Raw genomic sequence first — 25,616 nt, 5'->3', positions numbered from 1 at the left:
ACATCAAGCCATTTTTGCAGCCATACAAATCTCGTATAACATTTATCTAATAATTTACTAGACAAGACAGCAGAAGCATCTTCATGCTACCTAAAATGTTCTTCTGAGACAGCATAATCAAAGCATATTTGTTAGCCCAGGCATAAAATCTTCTGTTTTCCTGTTTCTTCATCTATTAAAAAAAAAAAACAACTATGACAACATTGGACTAGGTGATCTCTTGCGTTGCTTCCAGCTGTAACATTCAGTGACCAAGGCCTCTATAACAAAGAATTTGAAAAGTGTTATTATCTTAAGTTTACTGATTCCTTCTTTCAGTCATTTTTCAGTCGTGTCTGATTCTCTGTGACTCCATTTGGGGTTTTTTGTTTTTTTTTCTTTTTTAGCAAAGATACTGGAGTGGTTTGCCAATTCCTTCTCTTGCTCGTTTTATACACAAGGAAATTAAGGCAAACAGGATTAAATGACTTGTCCAGGGTCACACAGCTTATATGTGTCTGAAGCCGGATTTGAACTCAGGAAGATGAGTCTTCCTGAGTCCAGGCCTGGCACTCCATCTACTCCATCTACTCTACCTATACAGATGTACTGGAAAGGAATTGGCTAAAAGGGTTATACCCCTGAAAAAAATTTACACCTGGTTTATACATGGAAAAAGCCGTTATTATTTTTCTGTTTTTGTTCATTTTTTGACAAATTTGGCCTTCATTTGATATAGTATCTAGGGCACTTTAGCAAAGCTATACCTAAAAAACTATTTCCCCTGAGGCTTTTACTCAATAAACTTCACTGTTTTTTCATTACATTTAGGGTCAAATACAAATGCCTCTGTTTGGCACTTAAAGCCTTTCCCAGCCTGACTTCAAGCTGCCTTTCCAGTCTTATTAAATATTATTTGACTTTGATTCATTCTGGCCTTCTTGCTCTTCCTCTCCCACAGCCCCCTCTACCTCCTCTCTATGTGTCCCCCTCAGGTGGCAGGCTCTCCTTCCTCACTTTTCCCTCTTAAAAAACCTAGTTGTCTTCAAATCTCTGCTTGTGTCACCTGCTCCATGAGGCCTGTTCTGATTCTGGGTCCACAGAGATTTTTAGCCTTCCTTATGTCATGGACCCCTTTGGCAGTGAGCCTGGTAGAGACTATGAGCCCTTTCTTAGAACAGTGATTTTAAATTCGTAAAATAAAATGCATGGTACTACATAAGAAATTAATTATATTGAAATATAGCTATCAAAATATATTTTTAAGTTCACTGACCCCTGGGGTAAAAACTCCTGCTAATTGCTAGTGACTTTCCCTAAAATTATATTTTATTTATGTATTTATTTTATATGTGTTTATATTTGTATATTTTATGTTCCTTGATCAAAAGTAACCTCTTTAAGGGTTTTGGTTTTGGGGTTTTTGGGGGGATTTTTCTGTCATCTTTGTATTGCCAGCACTTTGCACAGTGCCTGACAGAGACAAGGCATTTGATAAATACTTGTTGAATGACTGTTGATTGGTTTTTACTATAATATGATTTTCAGAAATGATGTTAGACAAAGACACTTATTTTGCAATGAAAAACATGAAAGGGGAGATCGTGAAATGAAGGCTTCTCTGAGTTGCCAATCAAGCCATCCTCCACGTGGTACACCCTCTCGATGGCAGATCATCAGTAGAAGTATTGGAGTTTATGAGAAAGAACACCCCCATTAGCATACCCCCAAATGAAACAGAGTATGGCTGATTCTTTTGCTCATGCTGGTAATGATATGCTGCAGCAGATTTTTGCTAATATCCAGGAAACCTGCTGATGCTCTAGAAGGAAAACACTTATAGGTCCTTGAGAAGAAAGCTCCTGTCAGTCCTTGATGCTTGTTAAAAGGAAAAGCTTAGCAGAAAAAGCTTTAAAGAAAGGTTTCTCTGTTCTAACAGGTCCTTTGCAGTAACAGTCTACTGGAATCAACGGACTACTGGCTACAGAACCAGAGGACCCCGTGCCAAATCGGCTTTGTGGAAGACAAGTCCGAAAACTGTGCATCCGTGAGTACATAAAACATTTGGGTTATAAACCCTGTAAACAAAAGACAATAAATAACCAGTCCTACCTTTCAGAAAACATCGTTTTTAATTTGCTAACTATATGCCTTTGGGAGATTTTATTTTTGAAATTTTAAGAGGGCTAAGGAGACTCTGGAACATTTATTGATACAGTAGAGATAAAAAGGACAATATTTCTGGTTATAGTTTTTCAAGTATAATTGTGTTTATTTTAGCATATGAATTCTGTCTGTTTAAAAGAGGAAAAAATTTTTCAAGTCCCCAGAGGAAAACAGAGATATAGAGCCTGCATGGTAACAATCAAGAATAGCTGACCACTTAAAAGGGTATAATGTACATTGTTTGAAAATGTAGAAGAGTCACTGTGTGGATGGATATTATTCTTATGAGAAGTGAGTATGGATGGGCCTTGAATCAGTATAAAACCCTCTGTATTTCTTTCAGATTATAGCTATAATAATGTGACAGAATTGTTATTAAGCCTAAAAAAAGAACTAAGCGTAAGTTAAATTAAATCTATTATATCTTTTGAGTTTTATGGACAAAGCCTTTTTCACTTAACAAAGGAAATGCTTTGCATAAATTATATACCTTAAAGTTTTCAAATATGGAAATAAGAAATTATTTAAATGAAATAGGTTTTGTGTTCCACATGGCTATTTTAATTGAGCTATCAGTTGCCAGATCTGGTGGGATCATCATTGCACATGGGAAGGAGGGACTGGGGAGTTCTTTCCAGAGCACAGAGAAATTCAATTTTCTTGTTTGAACTGAGAGAATTGGCTTTGTGCTATTTCTGTTTATAAGATGCTTGCCAGCATTTCTGTCGAGAGTGAGAAATACAGTGAAAGCTAAAAATGGAATGAGTTGGGGTTTTTATCTATAAGGAGGACAAGAGGCCATCAGACAGCCACTTTAACAGTTTCACATTCCAACACTGGAGAATTTCAGGACAACATTGATGAAGAATGCGCAACCATTTGACATACTTAAGCCCATGTCTTTCCTTAGGAATATGGTCAGGATTAGGACTAGATTGTTTCACAGCTTTAGTGCCTTGTTTGGAAAAGTAGTGCCTGGCTAAGAAGCGATCAAGAGGGGGTTTTTTTGTTTGTTTGTTTGTTTTTGTTTGTTTGTTTTGTTTTGTTTTTTCTCTTAAGGTATGAGGCAAATAAGTGCTACAATGTTTTGAAAATGCAAAAGGGAAAGGAGTTGTGTAACTCAAATGTCTTCTGACAGATCACTTTTGATACAATTTTAAATTACATCTAAAGAGTAATGTAGAGTCAATGTTATCTGAACGTAGATATATTGTGGCCCTAAGCATCACCCAAATAGCTAGCGCATTACAAGGGAGTTCAAATAAGATTTCTCTCCCTTAAGCATTTTGCAATGAATAAGAATAGCCAATATTTAGAGTGTTCTAAGATCTGTAAGAAGTTTACATACGATCATTTGATCCTCATAACAACTCTGCCACATTTTATAGGTATTTCTGTCCCCAGGAAACTGAGACTGAGAGAGCAAAAGTGATTTGTCCAGGATTACACATCAAGAGAGGTTCATAGGCAGGATTTGAACCCAGATATCTGCTGAGTATGAGTCTAATGGTCTCCAAAAATCAGGCCCCAAGGTGTATGTAAGCAACCAATAAGAAGCTGGAAAAATGAATCACACATCTCACCCACCTTTCGATTACCCATTGTTAAAAGTGTCTCCAATACATCTACACTGACCCTTATCTCCCATCAAAGGGGCAGAGCAGATGGCAAAATGTTAGAGTAGACCCCAGATTTCCTGGAAAGGATGAGATGCATGGTCTAGGCCAGTGAGATACAGAGGGGTGAGTGAGTTAACACTCACTCACCATTCAGGACAGCTTAACCCCCCTGGGACAGAGAGTTCCAAGGATGAATAAATTAACTCACCCAAGGAACTTGGGTAGTTATGATTGAAAGTCAGATGACATAGATGGCTGGCTGTTCCAGGTAAGACAAAGTGAAAGGATGGCAGCTCTGATGACAAGGCAGTTGAACTTTTCCATTCATGTTCACTCTTTTTTAAGAATCCCAAACTGGGATTCAGAGTACACAACTTCTAATCCTTCATACTTCTGGAGAGAAGTGCTGCCAAGGTGATATTTCCAAATAATATAGAGATGTTTCACACTTGCCAGTTGGTCCTTTTAGCTCTTTACAGAAAGCTGAGAAGTTCATACAAAGGAAAGGCCATGATATATGGGAGATTTATTTCTCCTCACCATTTTATACCTACTGTAACCATGACTAAGAACAGCAGTATCTATTGTCCTTTGACCGCCAAGAGCTTAAAGAAATCCCAGAACACCTGAAAGAAACCAGACATGATTTCTCAAAAGTATAATAGAGAAAAATAAAAATTATAATAAACACTAGAGGCTTAAAACCATAGATAATATCTTCAGACCTTTTTTAAAAAAAATCTATATTTCAACTATATCCCCATATATCTACCTTTTCTTCTTCTATCACATTTCTTTTTTCCCCTAGAATCTCACACACTAATTTGTGTGTTTTCCCCACATGCTATGATCATGGGATGATAGACTATTTAGCCAGAAAAGGTATTTTGAGGTCACCTAATTCACAGATGGAGGAACTGTGGGTTAAACAGACGAAGTGACTTTCCCAGAGTCACCTATCTGGTCAGTAGCGTAACAGGGACTGGAACTCAGTATTGATGGCTCTCAATTCAATGTCTGTGCTTTACAACACACTGCTTTATAAGAAAATGCAATATTGGGACCTTCAAATCTCTATCCGCTTTTTTTATTTAAATTCCAATCATCTTTGAAGACATACTTATATTAATCTAGGATTACTAGATTTCCATTACTTAAATGAAAGCATATTAAATCCATGTTAAATATGTACAGTAATATTCTAAGATGATCACTAAATTAGAGCTGAAAGGGGCTCTTAGAGGTGAGTTCAACCACTTCATTTTATAGGTAAGGAAATTGTTCAATATTACCCAAGTAGGAATTATCAGAGCCTGAGATATGAATCCAGCTTCTCTGACTCTAAATCTGTCGTTGTTGTTGTTATTTTCACTGTATCAGGCTATGACCACTTCCTTGTTTGGTCTTATCTTACTACAGGGAATGTCTTTAAAAATTTCTGAATTTTGTCATGTAATTCTTTAGAACAAACAGGCCTATTGCCTGGGGAGGCAATAGGATATAGTGGAAAGAGAAAATGGCAGAAAAGTCCGAACACTTGAATTGTAGTCCAAACCCTTCTGCTGACTGACTGGTTTGCCATGGACATGTCTTTGAACCTACTTAAGCCTAAGTTTTCCCAGAGAAAGCACATAAGCACATCTTCCCTATTTCCCAGGGGTATTGTAAGGATCCAATAAGATGATGGTGAAAGCACTTTGTAAAATGCTTTAGAAACTTCAGATCTTACTAGAGAACAAATCTGAATAAATTGGGGTTCACAGGGTCCTTCTCAAGACTGTTAGTCTTGTATTTATCAATGCTTCAATGTATCCATTGTCTCACTGATTATGTACTTTCTCCACCACTGCAGTTTTATTTGCATTCATTCATGTAGAGCAGAGGTGTCAGACGCACAGCTGAGGGCTGCACAGGACCTACAACACTCCCAAGTATGACCTGAACTGAGTTGATGTGGAATTGGGAGATATTTAACAAAATAAATAAAAACACAAGAAATAGTACATTTTCAGACTAAGTCAATATGTGGTCCACAGGGATCCTTATGTCCAGGTTAGTGGCATCTCATTTCTATTTGAGTTTGACATTACTGATGCAGAGAATCAGGAAACATTAGTGGATATGCCATGCCTTCTTCTAATAAAATGTAAATACGTGTGCCCTAGAATTTGAATACAGTAAAGAATAGGCTGATAAGTTTAGTGATAAAGTTTGGACAGGACTGTTTAGAGAAAGAAGAGTTGAGCTCAAAAAATGCCAATGTCATTAGAAATAACATGTCTGAGCAGATATAAATGAACAAAGAACTGACACGAATACAAGAGTTTTCAAATTGAGATGGTGCATCTGACCAGGACCTGGGAATAGGGAAATATATTTCACAAATGCAATTAAGCTTTAGGTTATAAATGGTTTTGTGAAATGTCTACATTTGTCATTGATAAAAACATTTAAAAACACAAGGCCAAGGACAGAATGTAGTAGAGATCTCCTTTCAGTTGGACAAAGGTAACCTTTGAAACCATCTCAGATATAATTAATATGAAAACCAAAAGACATTAGGCATTTTAATTACTGAGGAAACACTTGAGTAGACAATTAAAGGGGTAGTTGATCAGCACTTAGAAAGGGAAGCAGTGATCACTACAAGCAAGCTTGGTTTCATCAAGAACTGATCATGCCAAATCAACCACATTTTTTTTAACAGCATTGCCAAACAGCTAGATCAGGGAAGCTTTACAGACATAATATAACTAGATTTCAGGGGGGCATATAATAATAAGAAGAACTTACAACTGTATGGTTCTTTAATGTTTGCAAAGCCAATGAGGCAGCATTCATAGAAGTGTCCAAAATGAGTGATGGGATAATTTCACTGTGCAGTCCTCTGATAAGACTGTATCTACAACATTATGTCCAGCTCTGGGTGCCATATTTTTGTGGGGAAATAGAAATTTGATATAAGGGGGAGGCAGATTTTAGCTCAAGAACTCTGCAAAAATAGAACTGATTTCCTTGGAAGATACTCGGTTCATCACCAGGTCTTTAAACAGAAGTTAAACAATCACTTATCAGAAATTTAACAGAAACCCTCTATGTTTCAAGTGATAGTTATACTATCCAACCTCTACCTAAAGTCCCTTCCAACTCTGAGACTATGAAAATTTGGTGATTTTGCCAACTAGGTAAACCTATCCATTTAAGATTTTTTCTTCTAATTTGCAAAATGCAAAATTGCTCCGAGAGTATCAATGATTTTTAAAATATCATTATTTTAAATGGTATGAAATGTGTTAGGGAACAGTGGGATTAGACACTAATATACAAAAATCATTAGCTGAGATGTTTATCTTAATAGAGATTCTAGTGGTGAGAGTTGGAGTTAGGGTTCCTTTGTAGTCTCACCTTTTTATATTAATTACAAGTTAATTTAGCCCATTTGCAATCTGCTACCACCTTTTCCTGTCTATTTTAGTTTAATTTTAGATTTGAAAGGGCACTTTTTATGACTTGAGGCTTCATTAAAAATTACTTTCATATTCCATTATATTTTAATATGCACTCACTGTCTATTCCTTTGCAGGTCATTTAGCTTTGTATATGAATCTAAGTTATTGCAAATGAAAAAAAATCATGGACAACTTCTAGGGATATTTAACATTATATAAAAAGAGAAAGAGGGAGAAATACTGTGATAGCTATTAACTGTGCTCAGACTATCCAAATTATAATTTTTTGTGTTTTGGAAATTTTATTTTTTAAAGGGCCCATTATATAATTTAATATTTTCCCCTCAATTGTATGTAAAAACAATTTTAACATTAATTTTTAAAAATTTTTGAGTTCCAAATTCTCTCCTACCCTTCTTCTCCACCCCCCTCCCCACCGAGCAGCTAAGAAATTTGGTTATAGGTTATGCATGTGCAGTCATGCAAAATATACTCCTATGTCAGTCATGTTGTGAAAGAAAACACAAACCAAAAAAAAAAGAAAGAAAGGAAAATAAAGAAAAAGTATGCTTTGATCTGAATTCAGACTCCATCAGTTCTTTCTCTACAGATGGATAGCATTTTTCATCAAAAGTCCTTCAAAAATTGTCTTGGATCATTTCATTCCTGAAAATATCTAAGTCATTCACAGTTGATCATCATATAATATTGCCGCTACTACATACAATATTCTTCAGATTCTGCTCATTTCACTTTGTAGCAGTTCATGTAAGTCTTTCCAGGTTTTTCTGAGAGCAACCTACTCATTATTTCTTACAGCATAATAATATTCCATCACATTATATACAACAACTTGTTCAGTCATTCTCTAATTGATGGACATCTCCACAAATTTCAGTTCTTTGCCACCACTAAAAGAGCTGCTATAAGACAAAATGGAAATGCCGACCGTGAATAACTCATCTTGAATTATGTCTTTTTTAAAATGTATATCTTTTGTCTTTAATTAATTTCCAAATATCTCTCTTTCACCTCTTCTATACTCCAAGCCATCTCTTTTAACAAAAACAAAAAAACAGAAGAGCGATATCATAAGCAATTAGGGTAACATCCAGTAGTTCACTTGTCAGACTTACGGATAAGGGAAGAACTTATGACCAAACAAGAGATAAATGGCATTATGAGATATAAAATGGATAATTTTGATTATATTAAATTTAAAAGATTTTGCACAAACAAGACAAATGCAGTCAAGATTAGAAGGAAAACAGAAAATGAAGGGAGAGGATTTTACTTCTAGTTTCTCTGATAAAGGCCTCATTTCTCAAATATGTAGACAATTGACTCAAATGTATAAGAATACAGGTCATTCCCCAGTTGACAAATGGGCAAAAGAAATGAATGGCAGTTTTCAGAAGAAATCAAAGCTACCTGTAGTCATATGATAAAGTGCTCTAAATCACCAGAGAAATACAAATTAAAACATCTCTGAGCTATCAACTCATACCTATCTGATTAGTTAATATGACAAAAAAAGGGTGGGGGGGGGGGAATGACAGATCCTGGAGAGGATATTGAAAAATGGGACACTAACACATTATTGGTAAAGTGGTAAACTGATTCAACCATTCTGGAGAGCAATTTAGAACTATGCCCAAAGAACTATAAAACTGGGCATATCCTTTGACTCAGTAAAACCACAACTAGGTCTGTACCCTAAAGAGATCAAAGAAAAAGAAAAGACCTATATGAACAAAAATTTCTAATTCTCAATTTCTCAATTTCTAATTCTTTGCCACTACAAAAAGAGGGGATTCCCATCAACTGGAGAATGGCTGGACAAGTTGTGGTATATGATTGTGATGGAATATTATTGTCAATAAGAAATGACAACTAGGATAATTTCAGAAAAACCTGGGAAGACTTACATGAACTGATGTAAAGTGAAATGAAGAGAACCAGAAGAACATCACACACAGTAACAGCAATGTTGTACAATGACCAACTGTGAATGACTTAGTTATTCTCAGAAATAACAATGATCCAAGCCAATTCCAAAGGACTTATAATGAAAAATGCTATCCACTTCTAGAGAAAGAACTAATGAAGTCTGAATACAAATCAAAACATAGTTTTTTAAAACTTACTTTATTCTTCTAAGTTTTTGGGGGGGACAGTTGGAGGGAGGGTTGGCTTGCATTTTTTTTTTTTGCAACATGGCTAATATGGAAATGTTTTGCAAGACTGCACATGTATAATCTATGCCAAATTGCTTACCTTCTCAAGGAAGGAAGAGTGGAGAGATGGAGAGAATTTGGAACTCAAAAAAATTTTTAAATGAGTATTAAAAAGTTTTGGTTATGTGTAATTGAGAAAAAATAAAATAAAAATAGAACAGAAAAAAAAAGAGGAAAAGAAGAAGGGGGAAAGCAGTTCAGTAAAATTAACCAATACATTCATCAGTTCTGATAGTATATACAATATTCCCTGGCTCTGCAAAAGAAAGGAGGGAGGTATATTTTTTCATCACTCTGTCAAGGCCATGCTTGATTCTCACCATTCCACAGCATTAAAGTTTTTTTTTTCCTTCACAATTAGGTTGTTGAAGTCATTGTGTATATTGTCTTCCCGGCTCTGCTTGCTTCTCTGCATCAATGTATATCTTCCCATACTTCTCTGTACTCTTCATAGCCATCATTTCTTATGATCCAGGAATATTCCATTGTATTCCTATATCACAGCTTATTTAGCCATTCCCCAATCTATGGGTATCTATTTTGTTTCCAATTTTTGCTACTATAAAAACTACTACTAGACACATTTAGGTGGCAGAGTAGATAGAGCGCTGGTCCTGGAGTCGGGAAGATCTAAATTTAAATCTAGCCTCAGTTGCTTATCAGCTGTGGGACTCTGGGTAAGCCTCTTTCACCTCTGAAAAGTCAGCCTGAATAATATTTTTGTGTTCCTGGGAAAAAAAAAACCTGCAGTATTTATGCAATTTCTCAGCTATAATTTGGGGAAATTCTTTAGCTGTTTTGACAAAATGACATATGCTATTAAAATATCCTGGAACAACTTTGACATACATATTTCATACAATTCCTGCTACATGGCCTCATCCTCCATTAAATGAAAAGTTTATCAATCAAGCAAAAGCAATGTTTCTCATTAAGATATCATTAGACTTCAGAGGGACTGACTTCATAATTTTCTTTTTTCTTTCAGCCAAATTATTCTTTTTCATTTAATATGTCAGGGTGCTTTGTATCTTTAATTAGTTCTTCTTTGTAGAACCCCTATAGAATTAAGAGAATGGTAGTTTTTGTTTTACAATTCAGAGACCTGAGATTAAAACAGTTCTATGATTTTCTGAGAGCTCACTGTGGACACCTGCTTTGCATTCTTAGAGTTTAATGCTCTTGAATACTAATGAGATACACTCCCCCAGTCAGATTCTCAAACAAACCTGTAAAGACTTACTAGGAAACAAGAAGATACCATAAGCAGATTAGCTTCCTTATCTGGAATGACCATTCTTACTAAAAAAAATATATATATATATATTTTGAATATTTGATTGCTAGTTCATATATGGCTTTACCTCTTGCAAAATCATATCTGCCATCTCAAGGTACCTACATGAATAAGGGTCAAGTAGTCTGAACCAACAATAGTCAGTCAATAAGTATTTATTGTGTTTACTATATGCCAGGCACAGTGCTAAGCACTCGGAATACAAATAAAGGCAAATACAAGATAAAAGAGCACACAGTCTAATGAGGAGAGACAACATGTACACAACTAACTCTCTCTCTCATTTCTCTCTTCTCTCTCTTTTCTGTCTCTCACACTTCTCTCTTTTCTGTATATAGATAGATTATATAGACATATCTATATCTATCTGTATATACACATACATACATACAAGATACATACAGTATAAATGATAGGGAATCTCAGAGAGAAAGAACTCGCATTGAGTGCTAAGAAGTTCAGTTTTGAGTTTGAGATATCTGTAGGAGGACATCCAGTTTGAGATGTCCAATAGGCAGTTGAAAATGTGAAGTTAGAGATCAGTTGAGACGTTGCGGCTGGGTAAGGAGGTCTAAGAATCATCAGCATAGAGATAATAATTGAAAGTATGTGATCTAATGACATCACCAAGCAAAGCAGTATAAAGGGAAAAGAAAAAAGGCCTCAGGATTAATCATTATAAGGCTCAATTCCAAGGGCTTACTAGCTAACCTAAAGCTACAGGGATTCCATGACCCTTCACTCACCTCTCGTCTCAGATCACCCCTCCACATACAAAGAAGTGAACATCAGTGATATGTCTTTTTGATTGGTCCATTGCTCAAAGACAATTCAGGACTCTGCAGTCTTATTTTCCCTCTTTTCATCAGATGTTTCATTTCTGCCTTTGAATCCTCAAGTGACTAGCACAGTACCTAGCATTTGGAAGGTGATCAATGAATACTTTTTGATTGACTGGTTGACTGAGAAATCATAAAGACCAGGAAAAGGAGAAAACAATCATAAGAACCAGAAGGTAGAGAAAGGCAGCTCAGAATACCCTTTCTATATGTTGACTTTAGCTTGATGACTGATTAGACAATGTTTTCCCCTTTTTCATTTGCCCAGCACTTATTACAGTGCCTGGCACATAATAAGGGCTTAATAGATACTTGTTGACTGATAGGGCCTTGGAAATATCATTTTCTGTGATCTTTTTCAAATCACTCTACGGCCTAATTGTAATGAGCTAACATTTATATGGGGCAGCTAGGTGACACGGTGGCTAGAGTGCCAGGCCTGAAGTCAGGAAGACTCATCTTCATGAATTCAAATCTGGCCTCAAATATTTAGTAGTTATGTGACCCAGGGCAAGTCACTTAACCCTGTTTACCTCAGTTCCTCATCTATAAAATGAGCTGAAGGAGGAAATGGCAAACCACTCCAGTATCATTATCAAGCATCACAAAGAGTCAGAAATGACTTGACAACAACAAAAACATTTATGTAGAACTTTAGGATTTGTAAAATGCTTTACATATATTAACTACTTTGATTATCAGAACAATCCTATTCAGGAAGTATTATGGGTTTTATTATCCCCATTTTATTGATGGAGAAATTGAAAGTGTGAGAGGTCAAGTGACATTCACATTATCACAAACTAATATGTGTCAGAGGTGGATTTAAATCCAAATATTTCCTAACTCCAAATCTGGAGGTCTACAACACTATAGGACTTCTAATCAGGGGCCCAAAATCTAGCTTGAGAAACACTGCCTCCAGGCAGTCACTTACTGGCTCTGTTCGTCAGCTTTTCAGATTTTAATGATGCCTCATTGAAAGAATATGCTGTTAATGAGATGGTTTTTTGAATAATTTATTGCTTTGGAGTTGATATAACTCTTACAATAGATCCAAACAATGATTTTCTTTAAAAAAAAATTATACTAGCATATGCTAGTGTGTACAGATTAAAAATTCACAGAACAATAATATGGTTAAAAGCATTAGAAATTTTTAAAGTATTAGAAAAATCAATGTAATATATTTGTTAAAACAGATGTAAATAATATTCAGATTATCTGCTTTTTGTGGTTATACAATGCTTCTCTATTTCTGTTTTTTCCAGTGAGTAACTAATGCCTAATTCCATTATTTCCAGAGAGCAAATAACACCTGTACAAATTTATGATGTAATAAGATATGATGTAAGATACTTTCTATTTCTATATTTGCAAAAGAAAAAAGAACTTTTAAAAATCATCTAACTTCTTTCTGCACAGTAATTAGAGATTATTTTACATTGAATAGAGCACCAGACTTGAAAGACATTGGGTTTGAATCCATCCTCTGACACATTCTAGTTTTATGATTAAGTCTAAGTCACTTAATTTCTCTGATCTTCTATTTCCCCATCTATGAAATGGGGGTAGTAATCCTTCTGGCTTCTATCTCAAACTGCAGTAGTCAGGATTAATACATAAAATTATTTCAAAGCCTTAATGTGCTATACACAGGTCAACTATGCCATACTAGTTAGAGAGGTAACTCTAGGGTTAGAATAAAAAACAAATATCAACTGTACTTTGAATTAGGTGACAGGTAGCAATATGTATATAACTGTTATATTTCTTTAAATCTTGCATCAAATAGCATTTTCTTAATATCAAAATGTAAACATTTGAGTTTATAGTCAACATTTACTTTTATTAAAATATATTTGCACAGAAAATCATTGTTTCATCTGCTCTATCAGAAGAAAATCCATGTAAATAGCTAACTTTTGGACTTATGTTATTCTGAATAGGCAATACTTTATGGCAGCTATTAGGAAGAATTAATTTACTTCTAGAGAGTATGCTTTGCACTAATATACATATTACTCATGATGGAAGAAAACATCAGCAATCACACATTATTAGTGAGTCCTATTACTACTTACCCTCCAAAGGAATAATGAAAAGCGCCAATATTATTGTAGTGGAAGTTGAAAGGTTAAGTAGGGCTTAAGTGCAAGTAGCAGTGTATTTTAAAAGCTGTAGATTTAGATGAAATGCAGAAATTTGAACATTTGGGTCATTTTTTCATGCCAATAACCAGAAATCATGAAAATGCCCTTTCCAACCACTTTGTAGTTTTCAGTTACATGTTCAAAAGCTAATATTCATTGCTAAAAAGTGTTCTGAGTTTGCTTTCTAGCTAATTCTCACTAACCATAATTGAATGTGGTATGTATCCTCATCTACCACAGGAATTTACTCTTTTCATATTATTTTAATAGTCCAGGGAAGTTCATTTTAGAAAGCTCTGAAACATTCAATGTTAACTGAGGAAAGTGCCTTTAGGAGCTGAAAACAAAAATGCGCTTTTGATAAAAAGTAATTACTCTTCCATTACCATTTGCATGTGCTCAACTTCATTCTCCTTCCTGGCATCTCCTCTTTCAAACATCTCATTGTAGTACTGTAGTCTCTACATTAACAAAGAACTATGACGTCTTGGGAATTACAATGGATGGGGGAAGGGCATCTTCTTATTTCAACTGGCTGAAAGAAGAACTAATTAATGGTCTTAATGCAATTTAGTGTTTCCAGGAAGAATAACAGAGGTGTGGCAATGATAGAAAGATCCTTTTTAATTGTTACGAAGATAAACTCACACTATCCATTTCAACTTTCCCTTTGCCCAAATCTGACCCTTTAACAGATCAAGCATAAGGATGTCACCAATCAGCATTGCAAGAAGGTTATGTTTGTCATTATACAGAAATCAATAAAATAATGCTTTTCTCGATTGAATTACCAAATCCTTCAAATATGTTATTATTTCATCTTTTTCAAATTAGTTTAAGCAACTGGAATCATAAGTTATCACAATGGGAAGAGGTCTTACAGGTCAACCTTCCAGAAATTTGCTAAGGACAACTTACTTCCTGTGACTTTGAATTTCATTAGAAATTATTTAACCTATATTTATATCTGTACTTCAGGTCTTGATTAGTACAAATAATGAATCCTTGGAAGTGATCTCATAGATTTGAATTCATAGTATTGGAGGTTCTAATTATATAAAATAAGGTATTTGTTTCCAGCTATGCAGTGTGTGGGGCCGCTAGGTGGTGCAGTGGATAAAGAACCGGCCCTGGAGTCAGGAGGACCCAAGTTCAAATCCAGTCTTAGACACATAACACTCACTAGCTGTGTGACTCTGGGCAAGTCACTTAACCCCAATTGCCTCACACACACACACAAAGAAAGAAAAGAAAAGAAAGAAATATGCAGTGCAAATTCAAATAATGGGACCACTCCAGGAGATTTAATTCACACCAATTGGGACTCAGATTATGTCAAAGTTTTTTGGTAAGAATCCCCATTATTTGATATCTGTTTTTATCACAGTGACCAAGCCATTATATTGGCAGGAAAGCCTAGACAGAAATTGGTTCAGATCCAAGGACTGGCAGATTAAATGAAGACATTAGGAGGCTTTCTTGCAGTCTTTGCTTCATAGGGAATATTCCAACCTTTCAGCAAATATTATTATCCCAGATGAGGACCTGCTAGTTTATGCAGGGCTGGTATGCAACAGAGAAGAAAGAGGTCTTCGAAGGATGACAGCAAGAAGATTTAGGGTTACCCAAGAGATAAAAAGAAACTGGGATTTAGAAATAAGGTGTCTGACTGTAAAATGTACTCCAGTTAGCTTAAGGCTTATTGTACATGTGTGGATAGAATTGACCTTTAGTTGTGGTAGGAAGTTTGTGGGCAGGAGCATTTGGAGACAGGATGGAAGGCTGTTGGGGGAAACCTCAATGAAAAGACACCTTCCTCTGGTGGAAGAACCAGAGAAGAATTATAAGCTTTGTCTCTATTTTTGTAAGAGGTTTCTACTTCAGCTCCTTATGAAGAGGGGTAGGGGTTTTGGAGTGCTCCTAGTTGCACAGAGGCACCCCAAGATCGTGGGAGGTTTTGGGATGCTGGGAAAAGCCCTAGATCGTGACGCGGGCTTGCCTGAAAGGATTCAACCCAAATCTTCTTCCAGCCAGAGAAACAGTTTATTAAAGATAAATCACATATAGACCAGGTCATGCCCATGAGGACAAGAGGGCTTGAGAGTCTCAGCCTCTGGGCATAAGAGGTTCTCAGCCTCTAAATGGGGGCTGGGGGCTAAGGAGGCCAGGTGATGCTTGTAAGGAGCAGGCAGTCTCAGCCTTTAGGCTTGAGAAACAGCTCAGCTTCTAAATGGGGGCTGGGGGTTAAGGAGGCCAGATGATGCTCCTCCTTATGAGCAGGCGTGAGAACAGCTCAGTGTCTGAATGGGGCAAAGGTGAATCTTAAGTACAGAAAGACTGTGGGAGGGATCTAGGAGTGGCCAAGTAGTTTGGAGTGACTGGAGGAGGGGTCTAAGGAGATCTGGATGGGAGTGGCTAGTAAGCTGGGGTGAACAGAACTCCTGGGTCCTGGACCTCCTGGCACCTAGCTAGGATTAAGGGTGAGAAATGGCCAGGGGTCACAGGAAAGTAAAACAATGGGAAAGGCCAGTTGAAGGGGTGAGGTGGTTGAGAAAAAGGGTCCAGGTGAGAATTTCCATTTGGAAGGTCTGAGAGATTTGAATAAACAATGAGAATAGATAATGAAGGGAACTGGAAGGGGGGAAGTTTGCTTTCAAATAGAGCTGGGACAGGTAGACAAACTTCTTCAAAGGTGCTTTCAAAGAGAGATAAAGTGAGTCTACAAGGAATCTAAAGTTTAAGGTTTTTCTGGGAATTGTAGGCAAACCAGAGCCAGATTATTTTGGGGGCCAGGAACGAAAGCACATCTGAATAAGATCAAAAAGGCGAGGCTGCAAAGGTCTCAGCTTCTGAAACTGAATGAAACCCTCTTCACTTATACTTCTATGAACTAGTTATGGGGAATGAGGTCAATAGACTATGGCTATGGCTGGTGTGAGGGAGATCAGTACAGATCTCACCTCTCTACTAGAGCCTGGCTGTCTCATTCCACCTCAATGACTTTGGTTGCCTCAGCCAGCTGGTCAATGGTTGTTTGTGCCCTGTTTGGTTTTATATCGCAGTTACATTTATTTCCTAGTTGGAAACATTTAAAACCAAGTAATTTTGAAATTTGTTTCCAGTGAAGACTAGAAAACAGATTCCCATTTCTAGAAAAGTTGATTCAGATTCTCAGAGTCATCATCTCAAATGATCTGTCAGATGGAAGGAAATGAAACTCCTCTACAATTGGGCAGGTGCTACCTTTCATTGTCACTTGAAAAGAAAATCAGCAAGTAGAAAATCACCACATCTAAGGAAAACAATACTTGTATACTTGGCTTGCTAATGGGTAAAATGAGAACAATTCACTTATCTTTCAGAAATCTAGACTCTATTTGCAGCAATTGTGAAACTAAATAGTAAAGGCATTTGTAAATGGTTTGCTGAATATTATCATGAGTATCATAGTTCTCTAATCAATATAATCATATCATTAGGAAAATGTGTCTTGCGCACATACTATCATTTATAGTAATGACATGTTTGTTACTGTTGTGATCATAAACCCAATAGGAAAATCTTACCAATTAAAGGAAAACTTAGATACTCCACTTTGTGATAACAGAAGCACCAAAGTCCATCATGGCTGCATACCATTTGATATAATGCTAGCTACATATTGATTTGCATGGGGCCTCCAGGCTCCCTGTAGGCTTTGGCAAATGATCTTTGGCACTCTGGGTATCTGTGCCAACATTAGTATGTGCTATTAGCATGAAACACTGAGGAATAGACAGAAGGGTGTCAATAAACTCTCTACAAATTCACATTCTGTTCAATTAAGACTCCCAAAATAAGAGTCTTAGACTTGAAATGGACACTGTATTTGCTCAGTCACAGTTGAATGACTGAAGTGGTGGAGGGCTTGATGAGGTAACTGCCAGAGCTTCATGGCACCCTACTCGTGACATGTAGAGTCATGCCACGAATAGACATTTTTCATTAGCCTTGTAGGGAAACAATCAGTACTTATGAAAATTCAGGGTCTTTTTTATTTCTCTCTCTCTACGTGTGTGTGTGTGTGTGTGTGTGTGTGTGTGTGTGTGTGTGTGTATTGAGCTCAGTTTCCTATACTTGTAAGAAAACCATGGGACTAATGACATTATTTGTAGACGGAAAAGTAAAAGATGGTAAATGGTCCAGGAAAACAGAAAGTTCTAGGCATCTTCACGAATAACATGAGTCGGCAAAGAGATGCACACTAATTTGAATGAATATGAATACATAGAAAGTTGAGAATACTGGAACCATGAGCTATTCCATTATATTTAGCCCTGTTCAGTCCTTTAGTAGATGGTCATACATACACTTCATGGTTCATGACCAAAAAAGAACTTGGATATTTCAGAGAGGATTCAAAGGAAAACAAAGCAGAACTAGGGGTTTTATGAGTGTAGTAGTGATTCATTTATCAGGTGAACAAATCTTTTGTCCATCTCAGTAACTTGAGAAAAAAAGCAAGAACACTTAGAAACAGAAAGGAAACAAGCTGTTGCAAAGTCCACAAATTTTCTTTTTTAAAAGAGAAGTACGGTCATTCTCATGCCAAAGCATCACTAGCATGTCACTTCCTCCAGCTGAGCCTCAGTTTCCTTATCTGTCAAATAGGGACAGTAATATGTGCTCTAATTAAAGTCTCACAAACTTGCTGTCAAAGAAGCCCTTTTAAAATGGCTTAGGAAGGGAAGTCATTATTTGTGATCAAGTGTAAAATATAGTTTATTGATAACTAATTTGGCTTCCCCAGCAATCTTCAGTTCTTGATAGGTTACGGAGGACAGCAATTTAGATAGAGAGCATATATGTTGAGGGGAATGGAGGAAGGTGGCAGCCAGAAGCAAACATACTAAAAGCAGTGGATAAACCCTTTCCTTGCATTATACTCATAGTCTCCAAGGGAACTATATGGCCCCTGGAGAATGACTTGGTCAAGGCTATGCTGATTCTGTATTCTGCCTAAGAGCTGAAGTGGAATGAGGGGATGTAAAGGGTGGGGGAAAAGGAACATTTCTATGTGCCAAAAACTGAAAGCTCTCTGAGATCCATGGAAACATGCACTTTGTTTCCATATATGATATATTATTTCATATTAGTTATTCACATGTATGTCATATCCCTCTAGGCATTATCGATTCTTAAGAGTTAATTATGCAACCCAAAAATCTATATACCTGGAAAGTGGACCATTACCATACTGAGTTAATAGACTCTAGTAGTATCTTCTAGAATGTAAACTCAATAAGGGTAAGATGCCATAACAGTTCAACAAGGAGTTATTGGTTCGGCATTATGCTAAGCCCTAGAGATACAAACACAAAAATGAACCAGCTCCTGCATCTAGAAGCTTAAATGTTGTATGTGTAAGTATACGTACATATATATTTATATATACACATAGATACATATATACATGTGCGTATATGTGTATATCTGCATGTGTATATACATATATACACCCATATATATATGAGGCACACAACATGTATCTCCCCAATGCCTACCACAAAGTTTAGCACACAGTAAATGCTTAAAACTTTTAGCACATACTGTCTTCAGCTAGGCAGAATAGTGGATAGAGTGTTGGACCTAGAGTCAGGAAGACTTGAGTTCAAATATAGCCTTAAATACTTACTTGCTGTGTGATCCTGGGCAAGTCACATAACCTCTATCTGCCTTAGTGTGCTCATCTGTAAAAGGTGGATAATAATAATACCTACCTCCCAGGGTTATTGGAGGATAAAATAATATGTGTAAAAGGATTTGCAAACCTTCAAGTGCTATGAAAATGCTACTATTTTTATTATTTATTACTGTTATTATTGTTGTTGTTGTTGTTGTTATCTAAAATTCTAAGTTGAACAGAAGATGCTAATCTTCATGGGTAGAGAGAATTGCCTTACCTGGGAGTTCCTTTTAACCAGTGGAATCACTGGTCGAGTCCCCATCCCTGCTTATGTTCCTAATCTCTTGATAACCTGGGTGGCTTAGTAGTGATGTTGCCTTCTACCCTATACCAACATGGTCAACTACCTACGCAACTGCAGTTTTATGTACTTCATGGGAAAGCTCTGGGTCTATCATCATTCTGTTGTCTTCTGAGCCCTTCATTAATAATATTATATTTTTATTCATTTATGAGCATCTTAGTCAGCGACAATCCCAAGGAGAGATTGCAGAAATGCTTCATATATTATTTCTTATGCCACAGAATTAATTGTAGGACATGGAAAAGGGACTTTAAAGATCATCAAATTGTATTTTATTTATAGATGAGGAAATGGGGGCTCAGAGGGAGGTGAAGGGCTTTGTCAAAGATCACCCAACTAATCAGTGTTAGAGCCTAGATACAGAACCCAGATCTCTTGATTCCTAGTTCAGTGCTCTTTCCATCATTACAACATACAAAAGCAAAAAAGCAGAGGGAAGAAGAGGAAGACGTCTGGCACAGGGGCATGTGGTAGAAGTCCATAAGAGAATAGACATGAAGAGGTATGAGAATTCCTTTATAATGGCAAAAGATTTCTCAGACTCCTATGATGTAGTTATACTACTCGTATCCATTAATCAAAAAAGTTCATCATGTAAAAAGGAGGTATAAGTTTCATAAAACTTGTAAATGAGTTTGACAGTTATTGACAAACATCTCCACACATTATTATAGCATCTCCATACATTTGAAAAATGTACACAGTGGATAGAGAGCCAGGCCTGGAGTCAGGCAGACTCATCTTCCTGAGTTCAAATCTTGCCTCAGACACTTACTAGCTGGATGACTCTGGGCAAGTCACTTTTTCCCTCAGTTTCCTCATCTGTAAAATGATCTGGAGAAGGAAATGGCAAACCACTCCAGCATCTTTGCCAAGAAAACGCCAAATGGGGTCACAAAAAATCAAACACAACTGAAGCAACTGAACAACAGTATATATGTGAGGTATTTTTATTTATTCTATATGTTATATTTACTTATTAATTATACACATTTATGTAATTAAGTGGACTCCGGCAATAACTGCAGCTCCCAGGCCCACAGATTGACAGCATTTACTTAGCATGATCTAAAGTAAAGAAATTTGAAAAGAGATAAATATGAGAAGGCCTGAATATGATTACAGAAGTGCTAACCAGGGGCAGCAAGGTGGCTCAATGGATAGAGTACTGACCCTGGAGTCAGGAGGACCTGAGTTCAAATCCAGCCTCAGACTCTTGACACTTAGTAGCTGTGTGACCTTGGGCAAGTCACTTAACCCCATTGCCTAGCCAAAAAAAAAAAAAATAGAAAAAAAAAAGAAGTGCTAACCCAACTCATTTGCAAGTCTTCCATTTAAAAATTAGATATGATTTAAAGTAAATACACTAATTCTGACAATGACCATTTCCTAGAGAAGTTTTACCTGTTTCAAATGCAAAAGCATCCAGAAAAGGCTTCTGCCACAAACACTTAATTTCCTTGCCAAGCATAGAGTCACAAAACCAAGAATAGTTCCAGTTTAGAATATAAGCTCATCTGCAAAACTTTATGAAGAAAAATGTCAGGAAACTATATTGTTTCAGAAAAACTGTGAAAAGCTAGTGAGGAGAAAATAAGCCTGCATGGAGTTTTATGTAAGAACCAATTGTGCCATATTATTTCATAAATATTTGTAAATTAAGTTTGCCTACATCCCCCTCTGGGGCTGTTTTTAACTCTTGGAACTTACAAACTATGTCCCCTCTAGTGTTGGCCTCCTTTGCCTAGAACAGCCTAGCCTCCCTAAGACCTGCTTATCCTGGATTATTCCCCCATAGCCTAGCCCTCTCTGGCTTTCCCATCGATGAGTTCCTCCTTGGGCTTCCATTTTGTGGAGAAGTCCAAGCCAACCAGCTTTTATTTCCCTCCCAGTCTTATTCCTGTCCTTGTGAACTTCAAAATTATGCCCTACTTTTAGATCTTTGGTGGGCTTTCTCCTACCAGAATAGATGCTTCTTGTGGGCAGGAACTGTTATTCTTTTTAACCCCAGCTCTCATCACCTTGCACAAGGCAAGCAGTTGATAAATGTTTGTTTTCTTTCTTCTTTCTCTTGTTCCTTCCTTGACCAAAAAATATAATAAATAGATGTGAGATTCAACAGATCTGCCAGTATTTTTATAATGAAGATATTTGCACTATATCACCTCAATACCCAGTGGATTATGAGAATTATGGAAGTGGTAATGGTACTCTCAATAATAAAGTCAGGAAGACCAGTTACATATAAATACTTCAGTGAAAAAAAGACATTCTGTTTGCAACATAATTTTAGAAACATTCAGGAACCACTTTTCATAATATCTCAAAGGGGTCCAACAGAATTTTTTAAAAAAACAGTGTTTTTACACATAAAAAAGTGAACAAGAATACATTAGCAACTTCCAACTCATATATATGCTTTCAAATCTCTATAAAAGTTTTATGAGAATGAATTATGCATATTCTGAAGGTACCCTGGATATGAGAATATGAGAAGAGGAATAGACAAAATATTTACAGACAAATGTTTATCCCATACCATATCTTAACAGAATAGATAATACAAGAATCCACTGTGTACATAATTTATTAATTTTTAAAAATCATTTGACTCAGTGAAATGAAATTCAGCCTCAAAGGATCTCCTCAGACAATATGTTCCTTTTACTTATATTTTAATGAAATGAGCTGGACCAATTTTATAATAATTTTATAAAAGTGGAGGATCAAGATCAAATTTGGGAAATTGTGCAGTGCTTTTAATTCTATACGCTTTCCTTCTGTAAAATAAATAAATAAAAACAAAAGCATTTTCTTTAACTCCAATAATCTCCTGATGAAGCTACATATCTATGAGTCATGAACCAACACAGCCACAGAAGGATCCAAATTATAAGTAACCAAAACAGCAAAGAAGAGATGCATGGTCTGCAGCATATCAGTCAATCAACAAGCATTTATTAAGCTCCTAATATGTGCCAGACACTCTGCTAAGCACTGAGGCTACAGAGAAAGGCAAAAGATAGTCCCTGTTCTCAAGGAACTCACAGTCTAATAGGGAAACAGTGCATAATTAACCATGTACAAACAAAACACATTCAGAATAAATTGGAGATAATCAATAGAGAAAGGACACTAGCATTAAAGGGGATCAAGAAAGGATTCTTACAGCACACAGGAATTTTAGCTGAGGCTTGAAGGAAGCCAGAGAGGCCAAAGGGTAGAGATGAGGAGGGAAGAGTGTTACAGGCTTGAAGAAAAGTCAGTAAAAATTCCCAGGGTCAATAGATGTCACTGGGTTGCAGAGCATAGGCGGAAGGATATTTTTTATTTTTATAAATAATATATTTATAATACTTACTATATTGATATAATATAAATAAAATAAAAATTTAAAAATTATAAAAAAATAAATATTTTACAAGACTAGAAAGGTAGAAGTAGATGAGATTGTGAAGGGCTTTGAATGCAAGGGTTTTATATTTGATAGGTGATATAGGTGATAGGAAGCCACTGAAGCTATTGCTTGGGGAGGGGGAGAAGAGTAACATGATCAGATCAAATCTGTGCTTTAGGAAGATTAATTTGATTACTGAATGGAGGATGAACTGGAGTAGGGAGAGACTTGAGGAAGGGAGACGAGCCAGCAAGCTATGGCAATAGTCCAGGTGTGAAATGCTGAACACCTGAACCAGGGTAGTAACATTATCAGAGGAGAGAAGGTTGTATACGAGATACATTATGAAGCTGGAAATATCAATTCTTGCCTATTGATTTTATATGGTGGATGAGAAAGGATAACATGTAGATTATAGGCCTGAGTGACTGAGAAGATAGTAGTATTCTCAAGAGTAATAGGGAAGTTCAGCAGTGATTTGGTGAGTGGAGAATCCATTGAGTTCAGTTTTATACACACTGAATTTAAGATGTCTCTGGGTCATCCAGTTTGAAACGTCTAATGAGCAGCTGAAGATAAGGGTCTGGAGATGAGGAGAGAGGTTAGGGATAGATAAGTAGATCTGAGAATCATCAATATAAAGATGAAGTTTGAAACCATGGGATACTCTTCAGTCAGTCAATAGTCATTAAGTCCTTACCATGTGCCAGGCAGTGTGCTCAGCACTACAGGATACAAGGCAGGGAAGGAAAAACATGGTCCCCATCTTCAAGGAGATGACATTCTTTTTTTTTTTAATTCCACAAACATTTATTAAGTGCCTACTATATGTAAGGTGGGATGCTTGGTGATGGGGAAATGAAGATAGATGTGACTCAGTCCTTGCCTTCAAGGAACTTTGAACCACAAAGCCAGAGAGGATGGAAACAAGTACAAGGAAGGGAGAATGAAGGTGGTACAGAGGGTAGGTCTGGGCAAAGAGGCAGGGGAAGTTGAGCAGGAAAGGAACTCAATGTCCGAAGCCCGAGCAGGGCCATCTCTCTGCTAGAGAAGCCAGCTACAGAGATGCCTCTGGAAAAGGAGAAGATTGCATTCTAATTGGAATTGCTTGTATTCAAGCCTGTCATAGAAGGCATAGTTGAGAACATGCATGACCTGAAGAGGGGTTGGTTGGTCATTACTTCCTACTCTCAGTGTATTTATTTCGTACAAACATGATTGTTTTCATGTTGTCTCTTTCATTAGAAGAGAAGCTCCTTGAGGACAGGGACTATGTTTTTGCCTACCCTTTGTATCCCCAGAACTTAGCACAAGGCCTGGCACATAATAAATACTTTAATAAATGCTTTTTACTGACCAAGTGATCATGGGGTAAAAATGATAGACAGCAGGTAACTTTAGTTTGTAAAGTGGCACCACCAAGATATTAGAAGAAAAAAAAAGGAGGTTTCAAATGTGGTGGATAGATCCTCTTTGGAGGATTTAGAGGGAAACGTGCATGACAGTGACATAAGATGAGAAAGTGTGGAAGAGTTAGTTTGCATCAGTAAAGAGAATAGTTAGGTTGATAAAAAAGTATAGCTCCCCCAGAGATTTTCAGTTTGGAAGAAAACAGGGACATAGTTGTCCTACTGTAGTTTGTACTGCTAAGACCACATATAACATCTTATATTTAGTTCTGGGCATTATATTTTAAGAGAAAAAGTAACTAGAACATGTTCAGAGAAGGGTAACAGGGAAAGAAATGAGTCCAGAAATGTGTTAGGTGAAAACCAATAGAAGAAACTAGGATATCTACCCTGAAAGAGAGATTAGTTAGCTGTTACACAATAACTATTTTAAAGTATTTAAGGCCTTTTATGTACAAATTAGTTTTATTCTTATATATCCCAAGGACCACTGGGTTAAAGTTAGAAGGATGAATTGTGTATCATCCTAAAGAAGATTATTTTAATACTTAAAGTAGCATTAAGATGGAGTGGGCACCTGTGTGAATTGAAGAACTCCTATGTCTCTAGTCTAGATCAAACTCAGGCTCATTGATCACCTGCCAGAGATACTGTAAAGAAGAACCCTTCAATGGATGGGAGAATGGACTATATCATACTGATGTTGGCTTTTGGTAGGGCTGCCCCTTCAAGAAAGAAGCTCACCCAGTCTAACCTATCCCTTCTCTGAGAGAATACTGTGATAAAGCACATACTCAGTACAGAAAACTCTGTTTCTATATTAGCCCTGAGATCTCATTCCCAAATGAACTTCTTTGGCTTTCTCAACATTGGCTCATCCTAGACTTGCCTGGCCCTGGTCTTTTGAGCTTACTCCAGCATTCTGACTGACAGCACCTCCATGACATGCTTCTATTGCCATTCCAGCCATCTTAGTGGACTCCTGCACTTCATGTGGCCTCCTCTTGCAATATCTCCTGCTAAGCTGTGGAACATGGCCCAT

The 25,616-nt window shown here is 36.7% G+C and overlaps 1 protein-coding gene across 2 annotated transcripts in view; it reads left to right on the top strand.

Moving 5' to 3' along the window:
• Positions 1-25,616, top strand: part of SPHKAP (SPHK1 interactor, AKAP domain containing) — a 173,938-nt gene that overhangs the window by 82,629 nt on the left and 65,693 nt on the right. For both annotated transcript variants that reach the window (XM_027875705.1, XM_027875704.1), the window contains exon 3: positions 1,919-2,026. In XM_027875705.1, the coding sequence (XP_027731506.1) occupies positions 1,919-2,026 (108 nt within the window). The remainder of the gene's footprint in view (positions 1-1,918; positions 2,027-25,616) is intronic.

Source organism: Vombatus ursinus, unplaced genomic scaffold (assembly GCF_900497805.2).
Source record: "Vombatus ursinus unplaced genomic scaffold, bare-nosed wombat genome assembly UNPS02014810.1, whole genome shotgun sequence".
Lineage (NCBI taxonomy): Eukaryota > Metazoa > Chordata > Mammalia > Diprotodontia > Vombatidae > Vombatus > Vombatus ursinus.
This window is presented reverse-complemented; position numbering and strand designations above follow the sequence as displayed.